This window comes from Elgaria multicarinata, chromosome 16, assembly GCF_023053635.1.
Source record: "Elgaria multicarinata webbii isolate HBS135686 ecotype San Diego chromosome 16, rElgMul1.1.pri, whole genome shotgun sequence".
In the NCBI taxonomy this organism is placed as follows: domain Eukaryota; kingdom Metazoa; phylum Chordata; class Lepidosauria; order Squamata; family Anguidae; genus Elgaria; species Elgaria multicarinata.
Window position 1 is genome coordinate 23,299,088 of NC_086186.1, and position 20,642 is coordinate 23,319,729.

General features: G+C 42.8%; 1 protein-coding gene across 1 annotated transcript in view; it reads right to left on the minus strand.

Annotated features, from left to right (window-relative positions):
• Nucleotides 1-2,275: 2,275 nt before the first annotated feature.
• SYNM (synemin) overlaps nt 2,276-20,642 on the minus strand; it is a 31,801-nt gene continuing 13,434 nt past the window's right edge. The window contains exons 2-4 of the mRNA XM_063142158.1: nt 20,110-20,234; nt 10,333-10,406; nt 2,276-6,329 (exon numbers count right to left, since the gene is read on the minus strand). Coding sequence (XP_062998228.1) covers nt 2,434-6,329; nt 10,333-10,406; nt 20,110-20,234 — 4,095 coding nt within the window. The 3' untranslated portion in view covers nt 2,276-2,433. The remainder of the gene's footprint in view (nt 6,330-10,332; nt 10,407-20,109; nt 20,235-20,642) is intronic.

Consider the following 20,642-nt stretch of genomic DNA (forward strand, 5'->3'; position numbering starts at 1 on the left):
TGCTTACTTCTTCTTTCAAAAGAGGAAGTAATGAGGGGCAAACGTGTAGAGAAGCAACGGTAAGCAAATGCTATTTTCCCCTGTGTGAGCGCATTCTTTATCTTTAAGACGGATTTGAACTGGACAGCCCATCTAAAAAGATGCCTTCAAACAGAGGACTGTCTTCTGACAGCCTTTCAAATAGAGGGCCGTCTTCTGTAAAGTAGGACAGCATACCACCCTATAAGGCAACCATATAGATGTTTTATGCCTCCAAGTAGCCCTAGAGCTATAAATAAAACAATGTATTTTTTATATCTTGTGGCTTTGCCTCTTTTTTCCAACCAAGGGGGAATCCACACATCGTACTGAGGCCGCTTCCATGCGGTCCCAGTGCACCCCGAAAACAACTGTGTAGCTTGCCTGTAAAAGAGACGAGGAAGAGGCGTCCTTGCCGCCGCCACCCACCTCCCTCCTCGCCGGCTGGCTCGGAGAGCTCGGCAGAAGGCGGGGTGGAGAGCTTCTTCCGCTCTCCACCCCGCCTTCTTCCGCTGAGCTCTCCTCGCCGACCGGCAAGGTGGGTGGCACCAGCGGCGCCAGCAAGGACGCCTCTTCCTCATCTCTTTTACAGGCAAGCTACACAGTTGTTTTCAGGGTGCACTGGGGCCGCATGGAAGTGGCCTCAGTACGACGTGTGGATTCCCCCCAAGTTATTTTGGATGTTCTCCAGTTTTGTTTGACCTTGCATTCTATAAGTCAGCCTTGTTTTGTGAGCCTGGCTCCTTCCTTGGTGTGTTCAATATCTCCTAAACAGTCACCTCTTCACTTGCTTAGAAGAATTTAAAAAGCAAGGCAGACAAATTCAGAGACTAGGTCAGAATCAGCATGCCACTGATAACCAGCTTCTGCAGGCAATGGGGGAAAGCACTATTGCCTTCATCCCATACCTGTGGGATTCCTAGAAGCGTCTGATTAGAAAGAGGATGGTCTGTTAGTCTGATCCAACAGGACTTGTTCTTCATTTACAAGCAATGCTATAGTTTTGTGCTGGATTTTCTCTTTTCTCCCCAAACAAATTCTAAGCCACGTAGCTGAGCATGCTTAAATTGTGAATGCCTCTTACAACTTCCTTACGTATTAATGCAATGAGAAATTTATAAGAAAACATTCACATTTGGGGGTGCAGTTTCTGTAACCATTCATGTTTATTTGCTGCTCTTATGGGTTCCATTTGTGTGTGTACTTTAACTCTATTTCTGTGGAAGTGCATAAAGGTCCTAATATACTTCCCATTTTAGTGGTGTGTGTGTGTGTGTGTGTGTGTGTGTGTGTGTGTGTGTGTGTGTGTAAAATAAGGTATTTCACATCTATCAACTCACCAAGCTTTCTCTCCCTCTCGCTTATCTGGCATTCATTTTGTTTGAAGGGCTGTAGCCAGAGGCAACTCTATATTTGGTGGTGTCCGTCCCCCACCCACTTTGGGCAGAGAGATCCCAGCCCCCAGCCAGGTACATTTGCTCCGATGAACGGCGGTCAGCTTCTGAGCACCATGCATCATTTCCTATCCTCCTCTGGCAGTAGAGAATTTAGCATCTGCCTTGTTCTCTTCCTCACCCGCCCCAATGGGTACCAGCCGCCACTGGCTGTAGCTTAGCAGTGGAACTTTTGCTTTGCGTGCAAAAGATTTCAGGTTCAATCCCTGCAATATGGCTGGGAAAGGCAGCTGTCTTGAAACCCTGGAGATCCACTGCCAGTCAGTGCAGACCACGCTGAGCTAGCTGTCCCCACGGTCTGACTCTATTCAAGGCAGCCTCCTGCGTTCCTTGGGGTCATTGCCTTCTGAACACAGGGCCTTGACACAGGGATGTTGCTTGGAGCACCTGACAACACTGTTAACTTATTTGTGCCACCTATCTTTTAGAACTATCTCTGCATAACTTGCAATCATGAGTTATCTCAAAAATAAGTACAATCTGTTCTATTAGAGTACCTGAAAATTAAAACAGCCCGTCAGCGTGCCGTAGGCTGCAACACATTTAATCCAAACCAGTCCCAAGTAAGTTAGTAGGTTTTTGATGGTATTCTCATAACCGGCTTCTTCAATCTGCTATGGCGACTGATATTTCTAAACTTAAATGGCATGCTCAAATGCTCTCTCAAACCAAGAAAGGGAAACATTTTTTTTTAAAAGGACAACCTTTCAGACTCCACCGCATTAGCTAAAAGTAAACTAATGTCATAGTTTAACCAGTGAACACATGTGCACTGAAGATGTTCTGCTTAAAAATAATAATACTGCTGTATAAGTTTTTTTTTTAATTCAAAGCCATGAGTTCATTGTTAATGGCTAAAGTGTAATAGTGACCCTGCTTTTTTTTTAAAGACAACTTTATATAAATGGCATTTAAGCGCTTAAATTAAAAAGAAGAAAAAAACTTGAAAATCTTATTTTTTTTAGAACCAAGGTCCATCATCTTCCTCTTCCCCTTCATTCTCATTCAAGTACAGAAGGGCAATTTTCTTCTCGTCCGAAATCACCGATCTTTGGTCTACCATCCTCTGCAGTTGAACAGTTTTATTAAACGTCGACGTCTCTGATCTTTGTTCACTCCCAATGTCTTTCTGGCCTTCCTTCACGGTGCCCTCCAACTGATAGTTATCTGCTCCTTTTCTGTTCGGTACGAAAATGGTAGCTTCTTGTGCTCCCCCTGCCACGTTGGTTACATCCATCTGAAAGGTAAAGGATGCTTCCTTAGCTCCTATCTTTATATGGCCAACAGATTTGCTGTTTTCCGAGGGCCCATCTGTCGGAGAAAGATCTGCAGTGCCCAAACTGAACGTTTCGGAAACAGGGCCATGGAATACAATCTCCTCGGTAGCAGTTTCACTGGGGCTCAGCCGGACGTGCCGCATTGATCTACTGATCTCTGTGAGACCGCCTTCTTCCAAAACGTCTTCCCCTGAGGAACTGACTCCTGAAGATTCCGAAACAGAACCTTGGTACACGACCTGCTCGCTACTCCGAACGTCCTTCTGCCCTAATTTAATGTGCCTTATTGACCCTTCAGAAGAGAAAATCTGTCCTGGTTCACCAAACTCCAGGTGCTGTTTTGAAGTGGGCCCTGTAAAAACAATCTGCTCAGTTACAAATTCCTTTGGACTTAACTTAATGTGCCTGATAGTAGTATTAGTATCTGGCAACCCTTCCATGCAAAGATCAGGTCCGATTGTCTTGTGAGAAGATTCTTCATATACAACTCGGTCAGATAGTTGGGTGTCTTTCTGTCCTAGCCTAATATGGCTTAAAGACTCTTCAGTCAGAATATGGTCTCCAGCGCTGCTGGACTCCATAAATCCAGAAATGGGCCCTTCATATACAACTTGTTCAGTGTGGATTTCTTTTGGATCTATTTGAATGTGCCTTATCGATCTGCTGGTTTCTGCTGGCCCTTTCATCTGCAAAAGACCCTCACGGTTATTAATTGAGGATAAGTCCGAAGCTGGCCCCTCAAAAACAAATTCTTCAACAATTTGGTTTGAACCCAGTGTGATGTGTTTAGAGGACCTAATATCAGTTGACAACTGTGCCTGAACAGGACTTTCAGAACCACTCAGTTCCACAGTTTTATGAACAGGCCCTCTATAAATTATTTTTTCCGTGGTCTGAATTTCTTCAGGCCCGAGATTGAATTCCTTTATGGATTGACTAATGTCTGCTGATGCTCCTGACCCGAAGTCCAGAGTTTCAGAGATAGGACCTTCATAAAGGACGTGCTCGGTTCTGCGAATTTCTGTTGGCCCGACTACAATTTGCCGTATATGTCTGTTACTATCGAACGACCCTTGTAAAGGGTATTCATATTCTCTGCTATTAGCTTCCACACTTTTGAAACCTGGGCCTTGATGGCTAACTTGTTCATTGGAGAGATATTCCATCCCATCGCTGCTGCTCAGTTTGCCTGAGCTAGAAACCTCTTCTATAGTCCAAGGTGTGGAAGAAACATCTATTCCAATTTTATTTCTACCGTCACCACTGCTTTCTGACTCTTGCTTCCAGTATTCAACAAAACCACCTTCACTCTGTGACTGTGTGGGCAACTTTATCTCGTCAGCCACACCTTTGCCAAGAAATTCCGTGCTGAACTGGTCAGAGTCAAGGGTCTGGGACAGGTTGAGTTCTGCCACTATAGTAACCAAACCACCTTTTTTGGTGTTCTCCACCTTTTTAATATCCACTTCCAAGCTACTTGAATCACCCTGGCTCTCTTTTGTTAATGCAGAGAGTTCCTGTTTTACACTTTCTGGGAGAGTGTCTTCCAGCTTTTCTAATGCTTCCTTCAACTGATGTTTAGGATCCTTTGACTCCTGAGAAAAGAGACCCTTTATTGACTCATGAAATTCAGGTGGGATTTTTATCTCTTTCTCAATAACAATGGATTCAGCATGTGCCACCTGTTCCTGTGGTGCATCCTCCTTTGAAGTAAAAGCACTTGCCTCACCCCCCATTACATCATAAATCAGCTCTGGTGAACCCATACTTTCATTTATCCGTGTTTGAGATCCCTGCAGAAATTCATCTTGCCAGGAATACTTTACTGTTGATTCTTCTTCAATGTGGATTTGACCATAGAGGGAGCCTTCATCTTGCTCATGACCCAAGGGGTATTCATCTGGAGTAGACACAAAGTACTTTTCTTCATCTACTACATCATCCCCCTCAGGTACTTCTTCCACATGAGACACAATCACACTAGGTTGTTTTTGTTTAAGGTCAACGGCAGCACTTGTGGTAGCTTTCTCTTCATCACCATAGTATCGATGTCCTGACATACCGGGCAATGTATCTTCTGCTTCCTCTACTTCAAACGGCGTTGAAAATTCCATTCTTTCATCAGCTGTAGTTCCTAGAGGCTCCTCAACTATCTCAACTTGAACTGTCCTTTTTCCTTTGCCTTCCATTCCTTTCACCCCAGCTTTAATGATATCTTCTATTACATCTTTAGCTACGGCTCCTTTGCTCTCTTCCAGCACCTTTTTAACGTCTTTCTTTAAGACACTTCCAAGATCAAACTCATCAGAAACATTCAATTCATCTTCCATTGTGGACTGTATAATGATCTCCGTCTTCAATTTTCCATCCTCAGAAATGTCTTTCTTTTCAAAGATGGAGGCTTTGGTATCAGGGGGAGGTTTTGCATCAGACGATTTCTGCACAAAACCTTTAAGAATGTCAGAAACTATGTTTTCTGCTATACTTTCTGTAAGAAAACTACCCACTTTAGCACTTTCTTCTTCATTTACTTCATCTTGATTAGGTTCTCTGGTGAGTTTAGATGCAGTTTCATTCTTCTGTTTTCCAGCAAAAGGTTTCAAGTCTTGTAATGTTATTTCTACATTATTGTTCTTCGATACTTGGCCATGAGTATGCACTTCTGAACGGGCGGGGATCTCAGATGATTCTTTGCTCTGTCTTGCCATGCTCACATTTACCCCTCTTTGAAAAGAATGACTTTCCCCGAACTTTACATCTGCTGGAAGATTTTTTCCTGGTGTATCCATTCTAATCCGTTCTTCCAATCTTACATAACTTCCTTCCTTGGGTGTTTTATCACTCATAAACCTGTCTTCCTTTCTGTTATCTTTAAATTCTTCCATCATGTGCTTTTTTCCATCCATGCCTTTAATTTCAGTCTTCTTTTGAAAGTTAACATTTCTGTCTGCTCCGGCCAATTTCTCACTAATCTTCTCAACAGCAGAGGTTTCTAGGAAAGTAGTGTTCCCCTCTTTCCTTGGCTTACTGTCTTTGATTTGTTCATTCACTCTAGTATGAGTACCTTCCGTGGTTGTCTCATGTTTAGTTTCTTTAGAACTGGAGATCCGGCTGTAAGATGGAAATGTAGAAATACCCACTTTTGTTCTCACATTTTCAGAAATACTTGGACTTGCCGTGCGTTTCTGGCCAGTTGTTGATTCTTTCGAAAAATACACAGTTTCACCTCTCTTTCGTTCAGGAAATGTTCTTTGTAGAACTTCACTGCCTCGACTAATAAGATAAGGTGGAGACAGGGTTCGAATCTCCCTCTGTTTCGTCAGGGTTCTCTCACAAGTCCCGTCTTTTTTGGTCGCTGCAGAAGGCCTAAAAGCATCCCTCCTTAATGTTTTCCCAGGAGCAGCTGCCTGCATCCCGGCAGTTTTTGTCCTTGATAAATAAGCGGCAGAGCTTCTAATATTTGTTACAGGGGATTTATATCTTGTGTCAACATTTTGGATTGCAGGAAAAGTTCTCTTTCCTTTCTCCTGTTGATAAGCCGAGTGGCGGTTGCTGTACTCATAAAGCATGTTCCGGACACCTGCCAGAAGATAAAACAAATGAAAATCAGGGCTCTTACCATAATATACTTAAGTAATGTTCAAATACAGCAACACACAATAGGCTTAAATCTAATCGTAGTATTAACATATCTATGAAAAATAGATGCTGTTTTGCAGTCAAACTCATTCATTCTTGTGTGTCTCCACAGAACACAGATGACAAATATGAACAACTGTATAATCTTGGGAGGTTCAATTTCTATACACTTTGTTAAAAGGCCCTTCATTCATTGACTCCCAAAGTAAACGAGATTTGCACCTGCAGAGACACAAGCAAACAATATTTGTACACGTGCAGGGTAATGGAATTCCATGACAAATACCCAGTTCATAATTATCAATAGCAATTTGCTATGAAGCCATGGTATTATGTGCTACCAAGTGCTAATTCTAATTCCCATTCCTTTCAGAGTCAGCTGAGGCTGTGAAGTCCATCAGGGAAAACCAGGGCCCTCTTCCTCAGAACCTCTCCTCAAAACACAACTTTTCCATGAATTCCTTGGCTGACAAAGGATTCCTTGTGGCTGCATTTGTGAATATCCTTTAAAGGCTGTCCGTACCCTTATCATCCTCCCCTCCAACTGCTGTTTCCCTCTCTATCAAAATGGAGATTGTAAGCTCCTCAGGGCAGGGATCTATCATTTTGATGTTACGTTGTAGTTCGCCAATCTACATATATGGGCATGGAGCTGTACTGAAGGCACTAAGCCCCGCCCTCTGACCACGGTAAATGTTATACAGGCAACTCCTTTTTCTTCTTCTTCTGAGACTTCACCAAGCATTGCCTACACACATTAAACATATCTTCACAAACATAAGAACTAGTAACTTGAGCTTTTTACAGATTGAAAGTAGGGATTCTCAGGGATGGGAATAGGTGCAACCATGTACTGTTCAATGATTGCTCTAATTCCCAACATTTTGGTGTTTAGGGCATGCATGAACAAATGATGGCAATGATGAGGTATTTTAAACTGCTGCTGTTGTCAAGTAGAGGTAGCACATACTGTAGGGTGACTATATGAAAAGGAGGACAGGGCTCCTGTATCTTTAACAGTTGTATTGAAAAGGGAATTTCAGCAGGTGTCATTTGTATGCACACAACACCTGGTGAAATTCCCTCTTCATCACAGCAGTTAAAGCTGCAGGAGCTATACTAGAGTGACCAGATTTAAAAGAGGGCAGGGCACCTGCAGCTTTAACTGTTGTGATGAAGAGGAAATTTCACCAGGTTCCCCATATATACAAATGACACCTGCTGAAATTTCCTTTTCAATACAACTGTTAAAGATACAGGAGCCCTGTCCTCCTTTTCATATGGTCACCCTAACATAACCCAATTGAGACCATACACAATTCCCCTGGTCCCACCTTCTCTGCCACAGAGGGAGAAGCTCTTAACTCTAGTCAGCATCTGATCAGAGACAAGTGTGTTTCCTTGCTTAGCACTGAAAAAGGCTCCCTTAGCAGGGGAAAGCACTTATCACTCAATAGCAAGCACTTAATGGGAAACTTGGGTTTTGAGAAGAGGTTCTGAGGAAGAGAGAGAGGAGAGGTTAAGGGTGGAGTTCCAGCAACAAAGGTTGGAGACAAGAGCTTTTCTTTGCGGGACAGAGAAAGCAGAGCCAGGGAAGAGAGCTGCCGAATGATTCAGTCCTCCTTCCTTCTGAGCCTTGTCCTGTGGAGGCTTGTCCTGCTTACTTCTGCGTAGTCATAATGCTCATCCTTACTTCTGATTAGAAACGCTATTTGAAAATGCTACTGAGTGATGCAGCCTTGCTTTTATTTCCTGAGCCATGTCCTGCAAAGGCTTGCCTGACTTACATGTGAGTAGATGTGCTCCGCATGCTTACTTCTGAGTAAACATGCTTCCTTCTACAAGCTTCTAACAATTGGATTTTAGGGCTTTTTAACGTTTTTGGGCCCACCCACCACTGGAAAGCAGCCCCCGAGAAGCCCTTCAAAATGAAATCTGGCCCTCAGGCTGAAGAGAGCTTCCTAGCCCTGTCTTGGAGGCTGTTTTCTCAAGTCCAGCTCCCCAAAATCCATTTCTAGAGCTGGAAAATCTGGGGCATCAAGAACCTGAACTGCAGCAGGCAGAAAGTACTGTTTTGCTGACCAGACAAATCCAGAAGACCAGACCCCTTGCATTTAGCACCAGCCTAGCCCAACCCAGCGGCTTCATACTACCATCCAATAGCAAGCACTGATGTTGCACCCATTCCCTTCTGCACCTGAAGAGGGCTCCATGTTTTGATCACAAAACATCCCCAGCAACTCACCAGGGCCGTGTCCAGCCTCAGATTCTGAGCCCCTGACATACACACATCCCGCCTGAGGGAACTGATCACGACCCTCATCATCCTCTGAGATCTGCGTCACGCAGTCCAAGGAATGCACACAGCCCTTAGGGATTCAGGAATCTTTTGTTCAGACATTACGGCAATTAGGCGCAACTCAAAGAGACGGCAGCAAAGCCATTTAAGAAACAAACAGGACATGGCCCCTAGAATTTCCATTTCGCCCCATTGGCAGAATTGTAAAAATAGATCAAAACAAGGGCGAGGCCTATTCAGCATCCTGCTCCTAGCGATGGCCAGCCAGATGCAGTCAGGAAACAGTCAAGCCGGAGGCGGCAGCTCTGGGTCTTCGGGGGCCTTTGGGCAAGACACCCTCAATGCCCCCCTCCCTTCTCACCAGCATTGCTACCAGTTCCTAATGCTCTTCGTCTTTCTTGCCATTGCTACCACTTGTTTCCTTGGCAGGCAGAGAGCCAGTGCGCAAGCAGGCGGTGGCATCAGTGACTGATCAGTGGCGGCTGGTGCCCATTGGGGCTGGTGGAGAGGAAGTCAGGGTGGCAATTGCTGGAGGAGGACAGGGGAAGACCACGTGTGGCACTTGGAGCAAATGTACCAGATTGCAGAGGGATCTTTCTGCCACAAGGGGGTGGGGGGACAGGCAGGGGGTCACAGCCCCCTCTGCCCCCAGTACAGAGCCCCCTCTGCCACTGATGTCTGGGGCAAGAGGAAGATGAACAAGCAGGTGGCAATGGTAGAAAGGAAGAAGAACTCCAGTGAGACCCTCCAAGGGTGTGATCCCTAGGTATCTGACTATGCCTAAGCTTGATGCTGGCATTACAAGCAGGGCTTGAAAGCAAAAGCACTTTCCTGCTGTTGATTGCCAGTAACTGGGATTTTAGTGACCTTTAAGCACAGAAGTTCCATTTAGCACTCATGGTCGGTGCCCACTGATTGATCCATCTTCCATGAATTTGTCTACTTTCCTTTAAAAGCCCTCTAAGCCGTGTGTCACAGCACCAAATGCCATTAAATGAGTTAGGCACTGTGCAAAGAAGTTAGGGTGACCATATGGAAAGGAGGACAGGGCTCCTGTATCTTTAACAGTTGCACAGAAAAGGGAATTTCAGCAGGGGTCATTTGCATGGATGCAGCACCTGGTGAAATTCCCTCTTCATCACAACAGTTAAAGCTGCAGGAGCCCTGCCCTCTTTTAAATCTGGTCACTCTAGTATAGCTCCTGCAACTTTAACTGTTGTGATGAACAGGGAATTTCACCAGGCGCTGCATGCATACAAATGTGAAATTCCATTTTCTATACAACAGTTAAAGATACAGGAGCCCTGTCTTCCTTTCCATATGGTCACCCTAAGATAAAACCTAGCAGCAGCATAAAGATTTATAAGACAGTAACATATATATATATATATATATTTTAAAAAAGGAAACTGAAAGAGTGTGCTGGCTCGGGGATGATGGGAGTTGTAATCCAACACATCTGGAGGCCTCCAAGTTGGGGAAGACTGTTCTAGTGCTATGAAAGAGGGGAGGGATCTACACCCCCTTTCTCTATACCATATGTTAATTGTATATAATATAATCTGAAACAAGGCTAGCCGTGGTGCTGACATGGTGCTCTCTGTCGCTGCTGTTAAATGCACAAGTGCAGGCCAGCAACTCATACCTTGCGGTAATTTCCTTCCATGCTCTTCATCCCACATAAGAATCCACTGACTGTTCTCTCCTTCTAGTAAAGCCCTGTAATATATGAAAGCAACATTTTGTAAGAAAGAGAAAGAGAGTTCATATTTCACGTGGATTATGGTCCAGTCCAGACACATTATGTTCCTGTTCTTCTAATCATCGTCACAAGATCAGAAGAGTCTTGTGGACTCACATTCCTTCCCCAAAATACAGTTTTCCCACTTCTCTTCCCTTGTCGGAATTAAGCATTATATCTGCATATCTGCGTATATTAACACATACCTTGTTGACCTTTGACCAGGCCCTTCTCTAACCATGGCTTCAAACTTTGATTTAAAGCTAACCATGGTTAGGTAACCGGAAATGTCTTAAAAATCCTAAGGGAGAACAGAGGTTTCATTTCTAATGTTACTTGTACGGATGCTTGAATTTCAGCTATGTATTGCATTTACATTCTTTCACATTCAGTCTTTAATAAACTGTTAATAAGAACAAAAACGCAGGAGAGTCCAATACATCCATTTTTAGGAGCCTGCATGAATCTTTACTAACTGGGGTGTACTGAAATTTCCCCTATATATAAAAGATTGTCACTGCTGCTACTGTCAGGATATTACAGTTGTTTTTTTCCAGACAGTGTTCTCTTGTTTGCCAACATGTACTGGACTTATGCTCTGGAACAACGGAGAAAGTCTGTGCTATATTTACACTGCCCTAATGGTGACTCAAAGGGGGTGGTTGAATAAGGTTAAGGGGCAGTAAATCTGCCCAAAAGTGATCGTGGGAATTGCTTCAAAAGATATTGGGCCTGTTCAGACAACATGCTAAGCCATGGTTAAGCCACTAACCCTTTTGCAGCAAACGGTTAGTGAAAGTGTTTTATATATATATATATATATATATATATATATATATATATATATAATTTTTTATTGATTTCACAACTTAAAATACAACATAATACTAAATTAAAACAAATAAATCATTACATAAATTGCTTACATTTTAACATTTATAATTTATCATTTTAACATGATCACATAACATAAGTGTACCCCTCCACCCTTCGGGATCTATTCCTGCTTCCAGAATCTCGTTATTTCTTCTGGTGGTGGTTTTCCACTCCCCTTAGATAATACATATTCTAGGAACTGTTTCCAAATTCCCTCAAATTCATTTACATTTGTTATACCTTTGTTTAAACCGTAGTTATGTAGCCACCATGGTTAAAAATGGCTCACATGCCACACTAAGCCATAATCTTTAGCTCAAAATGCTTAACCACCATAGCTGAGCATGTTGTCTGAACAGGGTCATTCTCTCACAAGCTAAAACTAAAAACGGCAGCAATGGGGGAATTCTCCAACAGCTAATTTTAAATGCAGAGTTCATTAAAGTCAACAAGAGCTATATGCTGTCCTGTTTCTACTACTCTGCTGTTTTCAGTTTCACTCTGCCAAATGTTTTGAACAGATAACACAGGGGTGGCTACTTAAGATCCATTAGTGGTTCATCTGTAAGCATCTGATAGCTGGAACTTCTAATTCCTGGAAAGCAATATGAAATTCCAAGCCATTTACCTTTTGAGAAAGAAAGAAAGAAAGAAAGAAAGAAAGAAAGAAAGAAAGAAAGAAACTCTGAAACATCATCAATTGCCAGCCCACTAATTCAGTTTATTTTTTAGGTTGCATAAAGAGGTATCGTAGCTGCAGAGCTTCATGAACTTGTAATACATGTAATACTGGCCAGTTGCAAAAACTGATGTGGTTAGAAAGTGGTAGTAGAAAGAGAAAACATACCTGACAGAGTAAATAATGAATGGAAAGTTCTGTTTATGATGAAATGGACACGTCTGGTAAGGTATTGAGTAAGAAGGGAAAGAGTAAAATATTTTCTTGGTGGAATCAGTTTGTTGTCTTTTGGAATACATGCTTCATACAAAATGTTTCTTTAAGTTTTGCAAGATATAGGAGGCAGATAAATAAAATTATATAATGATTCTGGCCCGCTTGCATTGGCTGCCTATACGTTCCTGAGCCCAATTCAAGGTGCTGGTTTTAACCTATAAAGCCTTACATGGCTTGGGACCACAATACCTGATGGAATGCCTCTCCCGACATGAACCTACCTATACACTGCACTCTACATCTAAGGTCCTCCTCCGAGTGCCTACTCCGAGGGTAGCTCGGAGGATGGCAACAAGGGAGAAGGCCTTTTCAGTGGTGGCCCCCCAATTATGGAATGAACTCCCCGATGAGGCTCGCCTGGTGCCAACATTGTTATCTTTTCGGCGCCAGGTCAAGACCTTTCTCTTCTTCCAGGCATTTAACAGCATTTAACAACATATGCAAAGTTTGCTTGTTTTTCAATGGACCCCAGAACTGTCGTCGTTTAAAATGGATACTGTTTTACACTGTTTTTATATTTTTGATGGTTTTAAATTTGTATACTTTTTAATGCTCACCCAGAGAGCTTTGGCTATGGGGCGGTATATAAATTTAATAAATAAATAAATAATCCCATGTCTGCTTTGAAGCTGTTGTATATACGCACGAATTCACATATTTGTTATTTTCCTTTTAAAAAAAGAAAACTACTAAAATATATTACATCTAAGAATGCATTCGTAGAAGCACAGTGCCTAGACTACCCTCAGGTGCCTTGGCTGACAAAGTTCTGGGCACCACATTTTAGGAAGGACATTAACAAACGGAAGCACATCCAGAAGAGACAGACTAGGATGATGAGGGGTTTGGAAACCAAATCCTATGAAGAACTGTTGAGGGACATGGGAATCAAGAGCTGTCATGAAGAAGGCCGGTTTTCTCTTGCTCCAGAGATCAGGACTAGAGGCAATGACTGGCCCAAAGTCACTCAGGGCCCATTCACAAGATATTATTATTATTATTATTATTATTATTATTATTATTTATTTATTTATTTATTTATTTATTTATATAGCACCATCAATGTACATGGTGCTGTACAGAGTAAAACAGTAAATAGCAAGACTCTGCCGCATAGGCTTACAATCTAATAAAATCATAGTAAAACAATAAGGAGGGGAAGAGAATGCAAACAGGCACAGGGTAGGGTAAGCAGGCACAGGGTAGGGTAAAACTAACAGTATAAAGTCTGCACAACATCAAGTTTTAAAAGCTTTAGGAAAAAGAAAAGTTTTTAGTTGAGCTTTAAAAGCTGCGATTGAACTTGTAGTTCTCAAATGTTCTGGAAGAGCGTTCCAGGCGTAAGGGGCAGCAGAAGAAAATGGACGGAGCCGAGCAAGGGAAGTAGAGGCCCTTGGGCAGGCGAGAAACATGGCATCAGAGGAGCGAAGAGCACGAGCGGGGCAATAGTGTGAGATGAGAGAGGAGAGATAGGAAGGAGCTAGACCGTGAAAAGCTTTGAAGGTTAACAGGAGAAGTTTATAGTGGATTCTGAAGTGAATTGGAAACCAATGAAGAGATTTCAGAAGCGGAGTAACATGGCGAGCCAAGAAGATGATCTTTGCGGCAGAGTGGTGAACAGAAACCAACGGACTGATGTGAGAGGAAGGAAGGCCAGAGAGAAGAAGGTTGCAGTAGTCCAACCGTGAAATAACCAGTGCATGAACAAGAGAGCTTAAACCATGGCTTAACCATTGTTTTATTCACCATGGTTAAAGCCGTGGTTTAAGGTGTCTTCTGAACGGGGCCACAGTGAGCTTCATGGCCAAGTGGGGAGTAGAACCCAGACCAGCTGAGTCCTAGTCCAACACTCTCACCACTACACCACACAAGCATCTTTGGAGATTTTTCTCCAAAATACACACAAGAGCAGCGATAGCAGTTCCCGGTCATCTGCAAGCTTTTGAACCAAGCCCATTTTAAAAATCCACATTGAAAGATTTTTTTCAATGTGGATTTGTTTCATTTCTTTAAGTTTAAAGCATCCTGTTCTCTTGGGACGCTTGTACCTCCGGAACAAACCCACCCACCCCCGACAGCATACAAGACCTGCGTCTACGGTACTCCGGAAAAGATTAAATTATCATTTCCATAGATGATGTCCCTGAAAGCGTTAATGGTGATGATGGAAAGCAGGAATGCGGGAAGTTTGACTAAGGATTTTTGGCTGCCGATAAAACAACAGTTTGCTTGGTTGCTGGAGCAACGAATGAAGTCACTAAAAATAAGTCCCAAGCGATGCACTGTATATGGCAAAGGGCAGGAGCTCTCAGCAGCAAGCAGAGTACCAAAGCCGGTCTGCTGAAGACAAGAAGCGCATTAAATAAAGGCAAAACCTATTTAAAGGTTATGTCAGGGTGGGGGGGTTAAAAAGGAAGGAAAAAGGAAGGGACAGTGGCTCATTGTTTCTAATTGAGGTGTCATTTTTGCCACCAGTTTTTCCTTCTCACAGCCTTCACTGCTAACTCGCCTGCCCACCATCCAGTGCCAGATAAACCAGCTGTACTCGAGCAGGTTTTGAAGAAATTTCCTTAACCGTGGCAGAACTTTGCGGAGGTGCGGAAATTGCTGCAAAGTGCACCTGCGTGTTGTAGATTCACACAAGGGAGGCCCCGCAAACCCACGTGGAGAAAGAAATTGTGTAAGACTGTGTGAATAGGGCCTTTGGATGAAAACAGACAGCTGCACGGTCTTTTTAGTGCAGCAGGATATTTTACTGCTAAAACGAACCAACTCTCTAGTCCTCATGATTGCTGAAAAACAAAACATCGGCAAACACACTGTATTAAGTCACGGAAGGATTTTCTTATTCAAAGAGACTGGAGGCCTCTCTGCTAGAACTTTCTATTTTCATCCGTGTTCATAGAGATCATGGCGGATGCCAGCACAGGGGGGCGGGGGGGGGGATAAGGGATAAAATTGCAATCAATTATAACTCTGAAAAATTTACGGAGGCGGATGGCATCCTAACTAGATGATGAAAGAACCTCTGGAAACTTCTCTCTCCGTCTTCCTCATTAGGGAAAGCAGAAAAACTTCACACACAAACAGCCGTTCCAAACTGGCAACTTCAACCCTGATTGGAAACCTCGTTGTTTGAAAATTCTTCTGGCGTTCATAAAAAAATCAAGTTACAGCAGGTCCTGTTGCTCCATTACCCATAATATATAAAACAGGCCGAAATGTGGGCAGCCCCTTAAACTACCCTGATCAGAAAGAGGAATAAATAGCAAACTATTCTCTGAGAAGGAGACATTGGGGCCGCCCGCTTTGCTGGGGCGCAAGCTTTACGTGTCAAAATTTAGGACTGCAACTCCTCCCTTCTGAGGGTCTGCTTTTGGCATGGAGACAGAGGCCCAATTTGGTCAATTTTACTTATTAAGCCAAGATATGCCTTTCCCCTTGTATGCGTCTCCTTTTGCCCAAGCCCCGATTAAACCCAGGAAGTCTTCAATTATCCATAGTTTCCATTCCATTTGAATTGTGGGAAACTGATTTCCAGCTGTGGAACAAGCCAGGATATTAAACCAACATCAAACCATGGTTTAATATCCATGTTTAACATTTGAATTAGTTTTATGTATTTTGTGGTGTTTTTATTTGTGTTGTACCCTGCCTCGATCCAGAGGGAGAGGCGGGTAACAAATAAATATATTATTATTGTTGTTGTTTTTGTACAGATTAATTTTTCCGTCTCAGGCAGAGTGTCTTGTCCAAAAACGAAGTTCATGGCTGCATTCAGACAACACAATAGTCAACAGTGGGGTAATAATCAACTTGACAGTTGTTTATCTAGGAGGTACTCCCCATACAACTTAATAATCAACCGTGGTATGGATTAGGATCAGTGCGGAGATGACTATTAGTCCACGCTAAGTTGACACACACATCCCCCACTTCCTCTCTGCCCTCAGTCTTCCCACTAGTATCCCATCAGCCATTGCTGCAGAAAATCTATCCTGCCGGCTGGACTAGAGCGGCAGCCACTGCTTTGACCACTCTTGCCTTGCAACTCTGTGACTGACAAAATAACCAACGGTGCCTTCCATACAACATGATAACCAATGATGGTTCAAATAGCCATCTCTGCACAGTGTTGGTTATTTGCATTGGGTATTACGGCCAAATAACCAACCATTGGTTAAAAAACTCACTCCACACAACACGATAACTCATGATGTGTTAAATAACCAACCGTCGACTATTTAAACCACGATGGGTTATTGTGTTATCTGAACCCACTCAGTCAACTTGACATGGAACCCACATCATAGAAGAGGTTTGTTATTTCCAATCAATGAGATTACTTTGTTGAATATCAGCAAATCTGTAAATTGCTTCAAGCATTCTTCCTGATACAACCTTTGTTACCGTGCAACTTTGCTAGGTATCTAATTGCAATTATTTATTCAACCAAATGAAATAACCTATTAGGTCAGACGCAAAAGTGCTTAATGAACTAATTTTATACTTCCATATATATCACATCAGGGATGGAAAATGTTCCCTTGCTGGAAACTTTGCCCTCTTGTCCTGCTGTGCTGGAGCAGAGGAAAAGTCACTCATGACTGCAGATGTGCAGAACCTGTCCAAGAAATTTCACTAGACTTACTGAAATTTCACTAGACTTACTGAAGTTTCCTGTGAGTAGGGACCTCCACGTTTGAGATTTTTAACATAGGCACACCTCGGCAGGCACTTCAGTTTAATTTGTTCAGTTTAGTTTAGTTATATTCCACTTTTCGATTAAACACAACACTCAAAGCAGCTAACAATAAAGGTAAAAAAAAGAAGCAAAATCGAACACAACCATTCAAAAACAAGACATCATTATTATTATTATTATTATTATTATTATTATTATTATTATTTACATTTATATACCGCCCCATAGCTGGAGCTCTCTGGGCGTACAAAGATTAAAACATGGAACATTAAAGCCAATATATATAATTCAAAACCATAAAAAGCATAAAATATTAGATAGCATCCATTTAAAACAACTATTCTGGGTCAGTTAAAACTCAACATGTGCTGTTAACTGCCTGGGAGACAAGTCTTGACCCGGTGCCAAAAAGATAACAACGTTGCACCAGGCGAGCCTCTTTGGGGAGATTGTTCCATAATTGGGGGGGGGGGCACAACAGAAAAGGCCCTCTCCCTTAAAACACTAAAACCAGTGCATTTCAATATCAAAAAGGCAACAGTGCTTAAACTTCCAACACTTAACGAATTTAAAATGAGAAAGCAGTGGATCATGGGGTAAAGGCCAGTTAGAATAAAAGGCTCTTTATCAACCATCAAAAGATGGCTGGAGAGGGCACCCAGCAAATCTCAACCAGGAGGGATTTCCAAAATCATGACACCACCACTGAGAAGACCCTGTCTCTTATACACACTTGCCTGATCTCATGGACAAATGGCACAGGGTCTAGGGCCTCCACATTTTATCTTAAGGGTTTATATGGGAACACAAGGTTCCTAAGAGAACCCAGTACTAAGCTATTTAGGGCTTTAAAAGTTGATACCAGATGGAATATGTTCAGAGTCATATGCTCCAGTCTTTGAGCACCAAATAACAATTGGACAATAGCATTCAAGTTTCCGGGCTGTTTTCAAAGGCAGCCCCATGCAGGGAGCAGTGCAGCAATCCAATCTGGATGCAAAACTCAGCTAAAAACTTTTCTTTTCCCTATAGCTTTTAAATATTGAGTTTGTTCTGACTCTATACTGTTTAGCTTCACCCTACCCGGTGCCTGTTTACACTTCCCTGTGCCTGTTTGCATTCTCTTTCCCTCCTTATTGTTTAGTACAACTTTATTAGATTGTAAGCCTATGCGGCAGGGTCTTGCTATTTACTGTGTAATCTGTACAGCACCATGTACATTGATGGTGCTATATAAATAAATAATAATAATAATAATAATAATAATAACTGACACCAGGTTCTTCTCTTCGGGAAAGGGTGAAGCTGGCAATGGGCCTTCCTTGCCACTCCAATCACACATCCATGGAAAGTGACAGGTCCAAGAATACCCCCAACCTGCACACCTGCTGTTTCAGTGGGAGCGCAACTATGCCCCAAACAGATTGAATATCCTCGCCCAATTTCCCGGAGTCTCTGCACAACCGTCCCTCCCACCTTATTAAGTTTCAGTTTGTTCACACACACCCATCTTTTCCTGAACTGATTTCAAGCATCAGTTTGCCACCTCCAACTTAAGAAACTGCTGACACACACACAAACCCAAGGTAAGTCATTTTGCTCCTCCTCCTTGACGTTTTTAAAATCTGTTTTCTTCTAAATTTCTAAGCTCTTTCCCCCAAGTAAAAACCTCCAAACTTGCCCTGAATTTCTGCTTTATGCGAAATTAGGCTGAAACTCTCCTTACGCATCCCCTGCAGCGTAAGAGCTCCGTTGGTCATCAGTGCCTTCATGAGCCTGTTTTAAAGTGCCAGTTTTAACTTTTAATGCCTTAAATGGTTTGGGCCCAAGGACCGCCTTCTCCCATAACAGTCTGTCTGCATTTTGAAGTCGTCCACAGAGCCCTTCTCACCTGCCTGCCTCTAAGGGCAGTTAGGCTGGTAAGTACAAAGAATAGTGCCTTCTCAGTAGTGGCCCCACACTTCTGGAATTGGTGTCCATCAGGAGGTTGTCAGGCCCCTTCTTTGCAGATCTTCAGGAAGGCTCTAGAGACCTTCCCCCGTCCTTTGCATAATCTGTGAGCTGAAGGCTTTATTGGTGTTATCTGTTTTCATACTGTTTTAATAGCACTGTAGCGAATATTTATCGCTTTCCATCTCAGTTTGTCTATTCTGGTATTATTGGGTAGTATCCAATGGAGTCATTCCGCAAATTCAAATAGTGCTGAAGGAGCTCAGCCAAATCTTTCCATTGTGGAAGCAGCTGCGCATTACACTTAGGCAACTGATTTGTGTAACCAGTTGAACAATCAAATGCGCAACTGGTCACACAATAGATTGCACAAGCGTAATGCACAACCCCTTGCACAACCATGCCTGCACAAATCTGTCCAGTTCTGGGCACCACACTTCAAGAAGGATGCAGATAAGCTGGAGCATGTTCAGAGGAGGGCAACCAGGATGATCAGGGGTCTGGAAACAAAGCCTTAGGAGGAGAGACTGAAAGAACTGGGCATGTTTGGCCTGGAGAAGGTAAGATTGAGGGGAGAAATGATCGCACTCTTCAAATACTTAAAAGGTTGTCACACAGAGGAGGGCCAGGATCTCTTCTCGATCATCCCAGAATCTAGGCACGGAATAACGGGCTCAAGTTACAGGAAGCTAGATTCTGGCTGGACACCAGGAAAAACCTCCTGACTCTTAGAGCAGTATGACAATGGAACCAGTTACCTAGGGAGGTTGTGGGCTCTCCCACACTGGAGGCATTCAGGAGGCAGCTGGGCAAGTATGCTTTAGGGTGGATTCCTCCAATGAGCGGGGGGTTGGACTTGATGGCCTTATAGGCCCCCTTCCAATTCTATTATTCTATTATTCTACTCTTGCAACGAAGTTGTATGGCCCAGGCCATACTATTCTATGATTCTATGAATCTAATTTTAGTTGGATTCCTCTCTTGCACATCATTCGGAACCCAGCCCCCGCTAGTACAACATCATTTGCACTTGCATAATGATACAGTTGGATACTGTCCTTTATCTTGTATTCCGCCTTGAGAAAGTTCTACCCTTAAATGTGGCCTAAAAGTCATTTTAAAGTAAAATAAAATAAAATAAAAACAGTGAGAAGTCCTTCTTAAGGGTACTGCCTGCCCCATTTATAATCCTTACCTGTAAGTTTCGATTTCTAGGCTGAGACTCGCTTTCACCTGCAGGAGTTCATGGTAGTCCTTTAGGTACTCTGCGATGGACATAGTTAGGTATCGCTTTTCTTCTTCAAGGGCTTCGATTATCATCTAAACCAAAACACAAAGACTGTCATATAAACTGTAAGACAGGTGAGCTCGTGGGCCGGCTAGCTAAATCTCTTGCAATGGCCAGACTTTTACGGCTCAAAGACTGATCCTAAAAGATGATTGGGTATTTGGTCCCGTTTCAGATCTCCAGGGAAGGAGACTCCCCATCTCTTGAGTAGTACCATTAGGAACAATTTATTTATTACATTACTATGCCACCCAACAGCCAAAGCTCTCTGGACAGTTCACAAAAATTAAAACCATCAAGTACAATTTAAGGTATAAAACAACCACAATATATAAACACAACCGAGATAAAACTGATCAGCAATGCAGAGATTTATACAGATTTAAAACAGCAAAGTTAAATGACTAAGAAGGTAAACTGTTAAAAACACTGAGAAAATA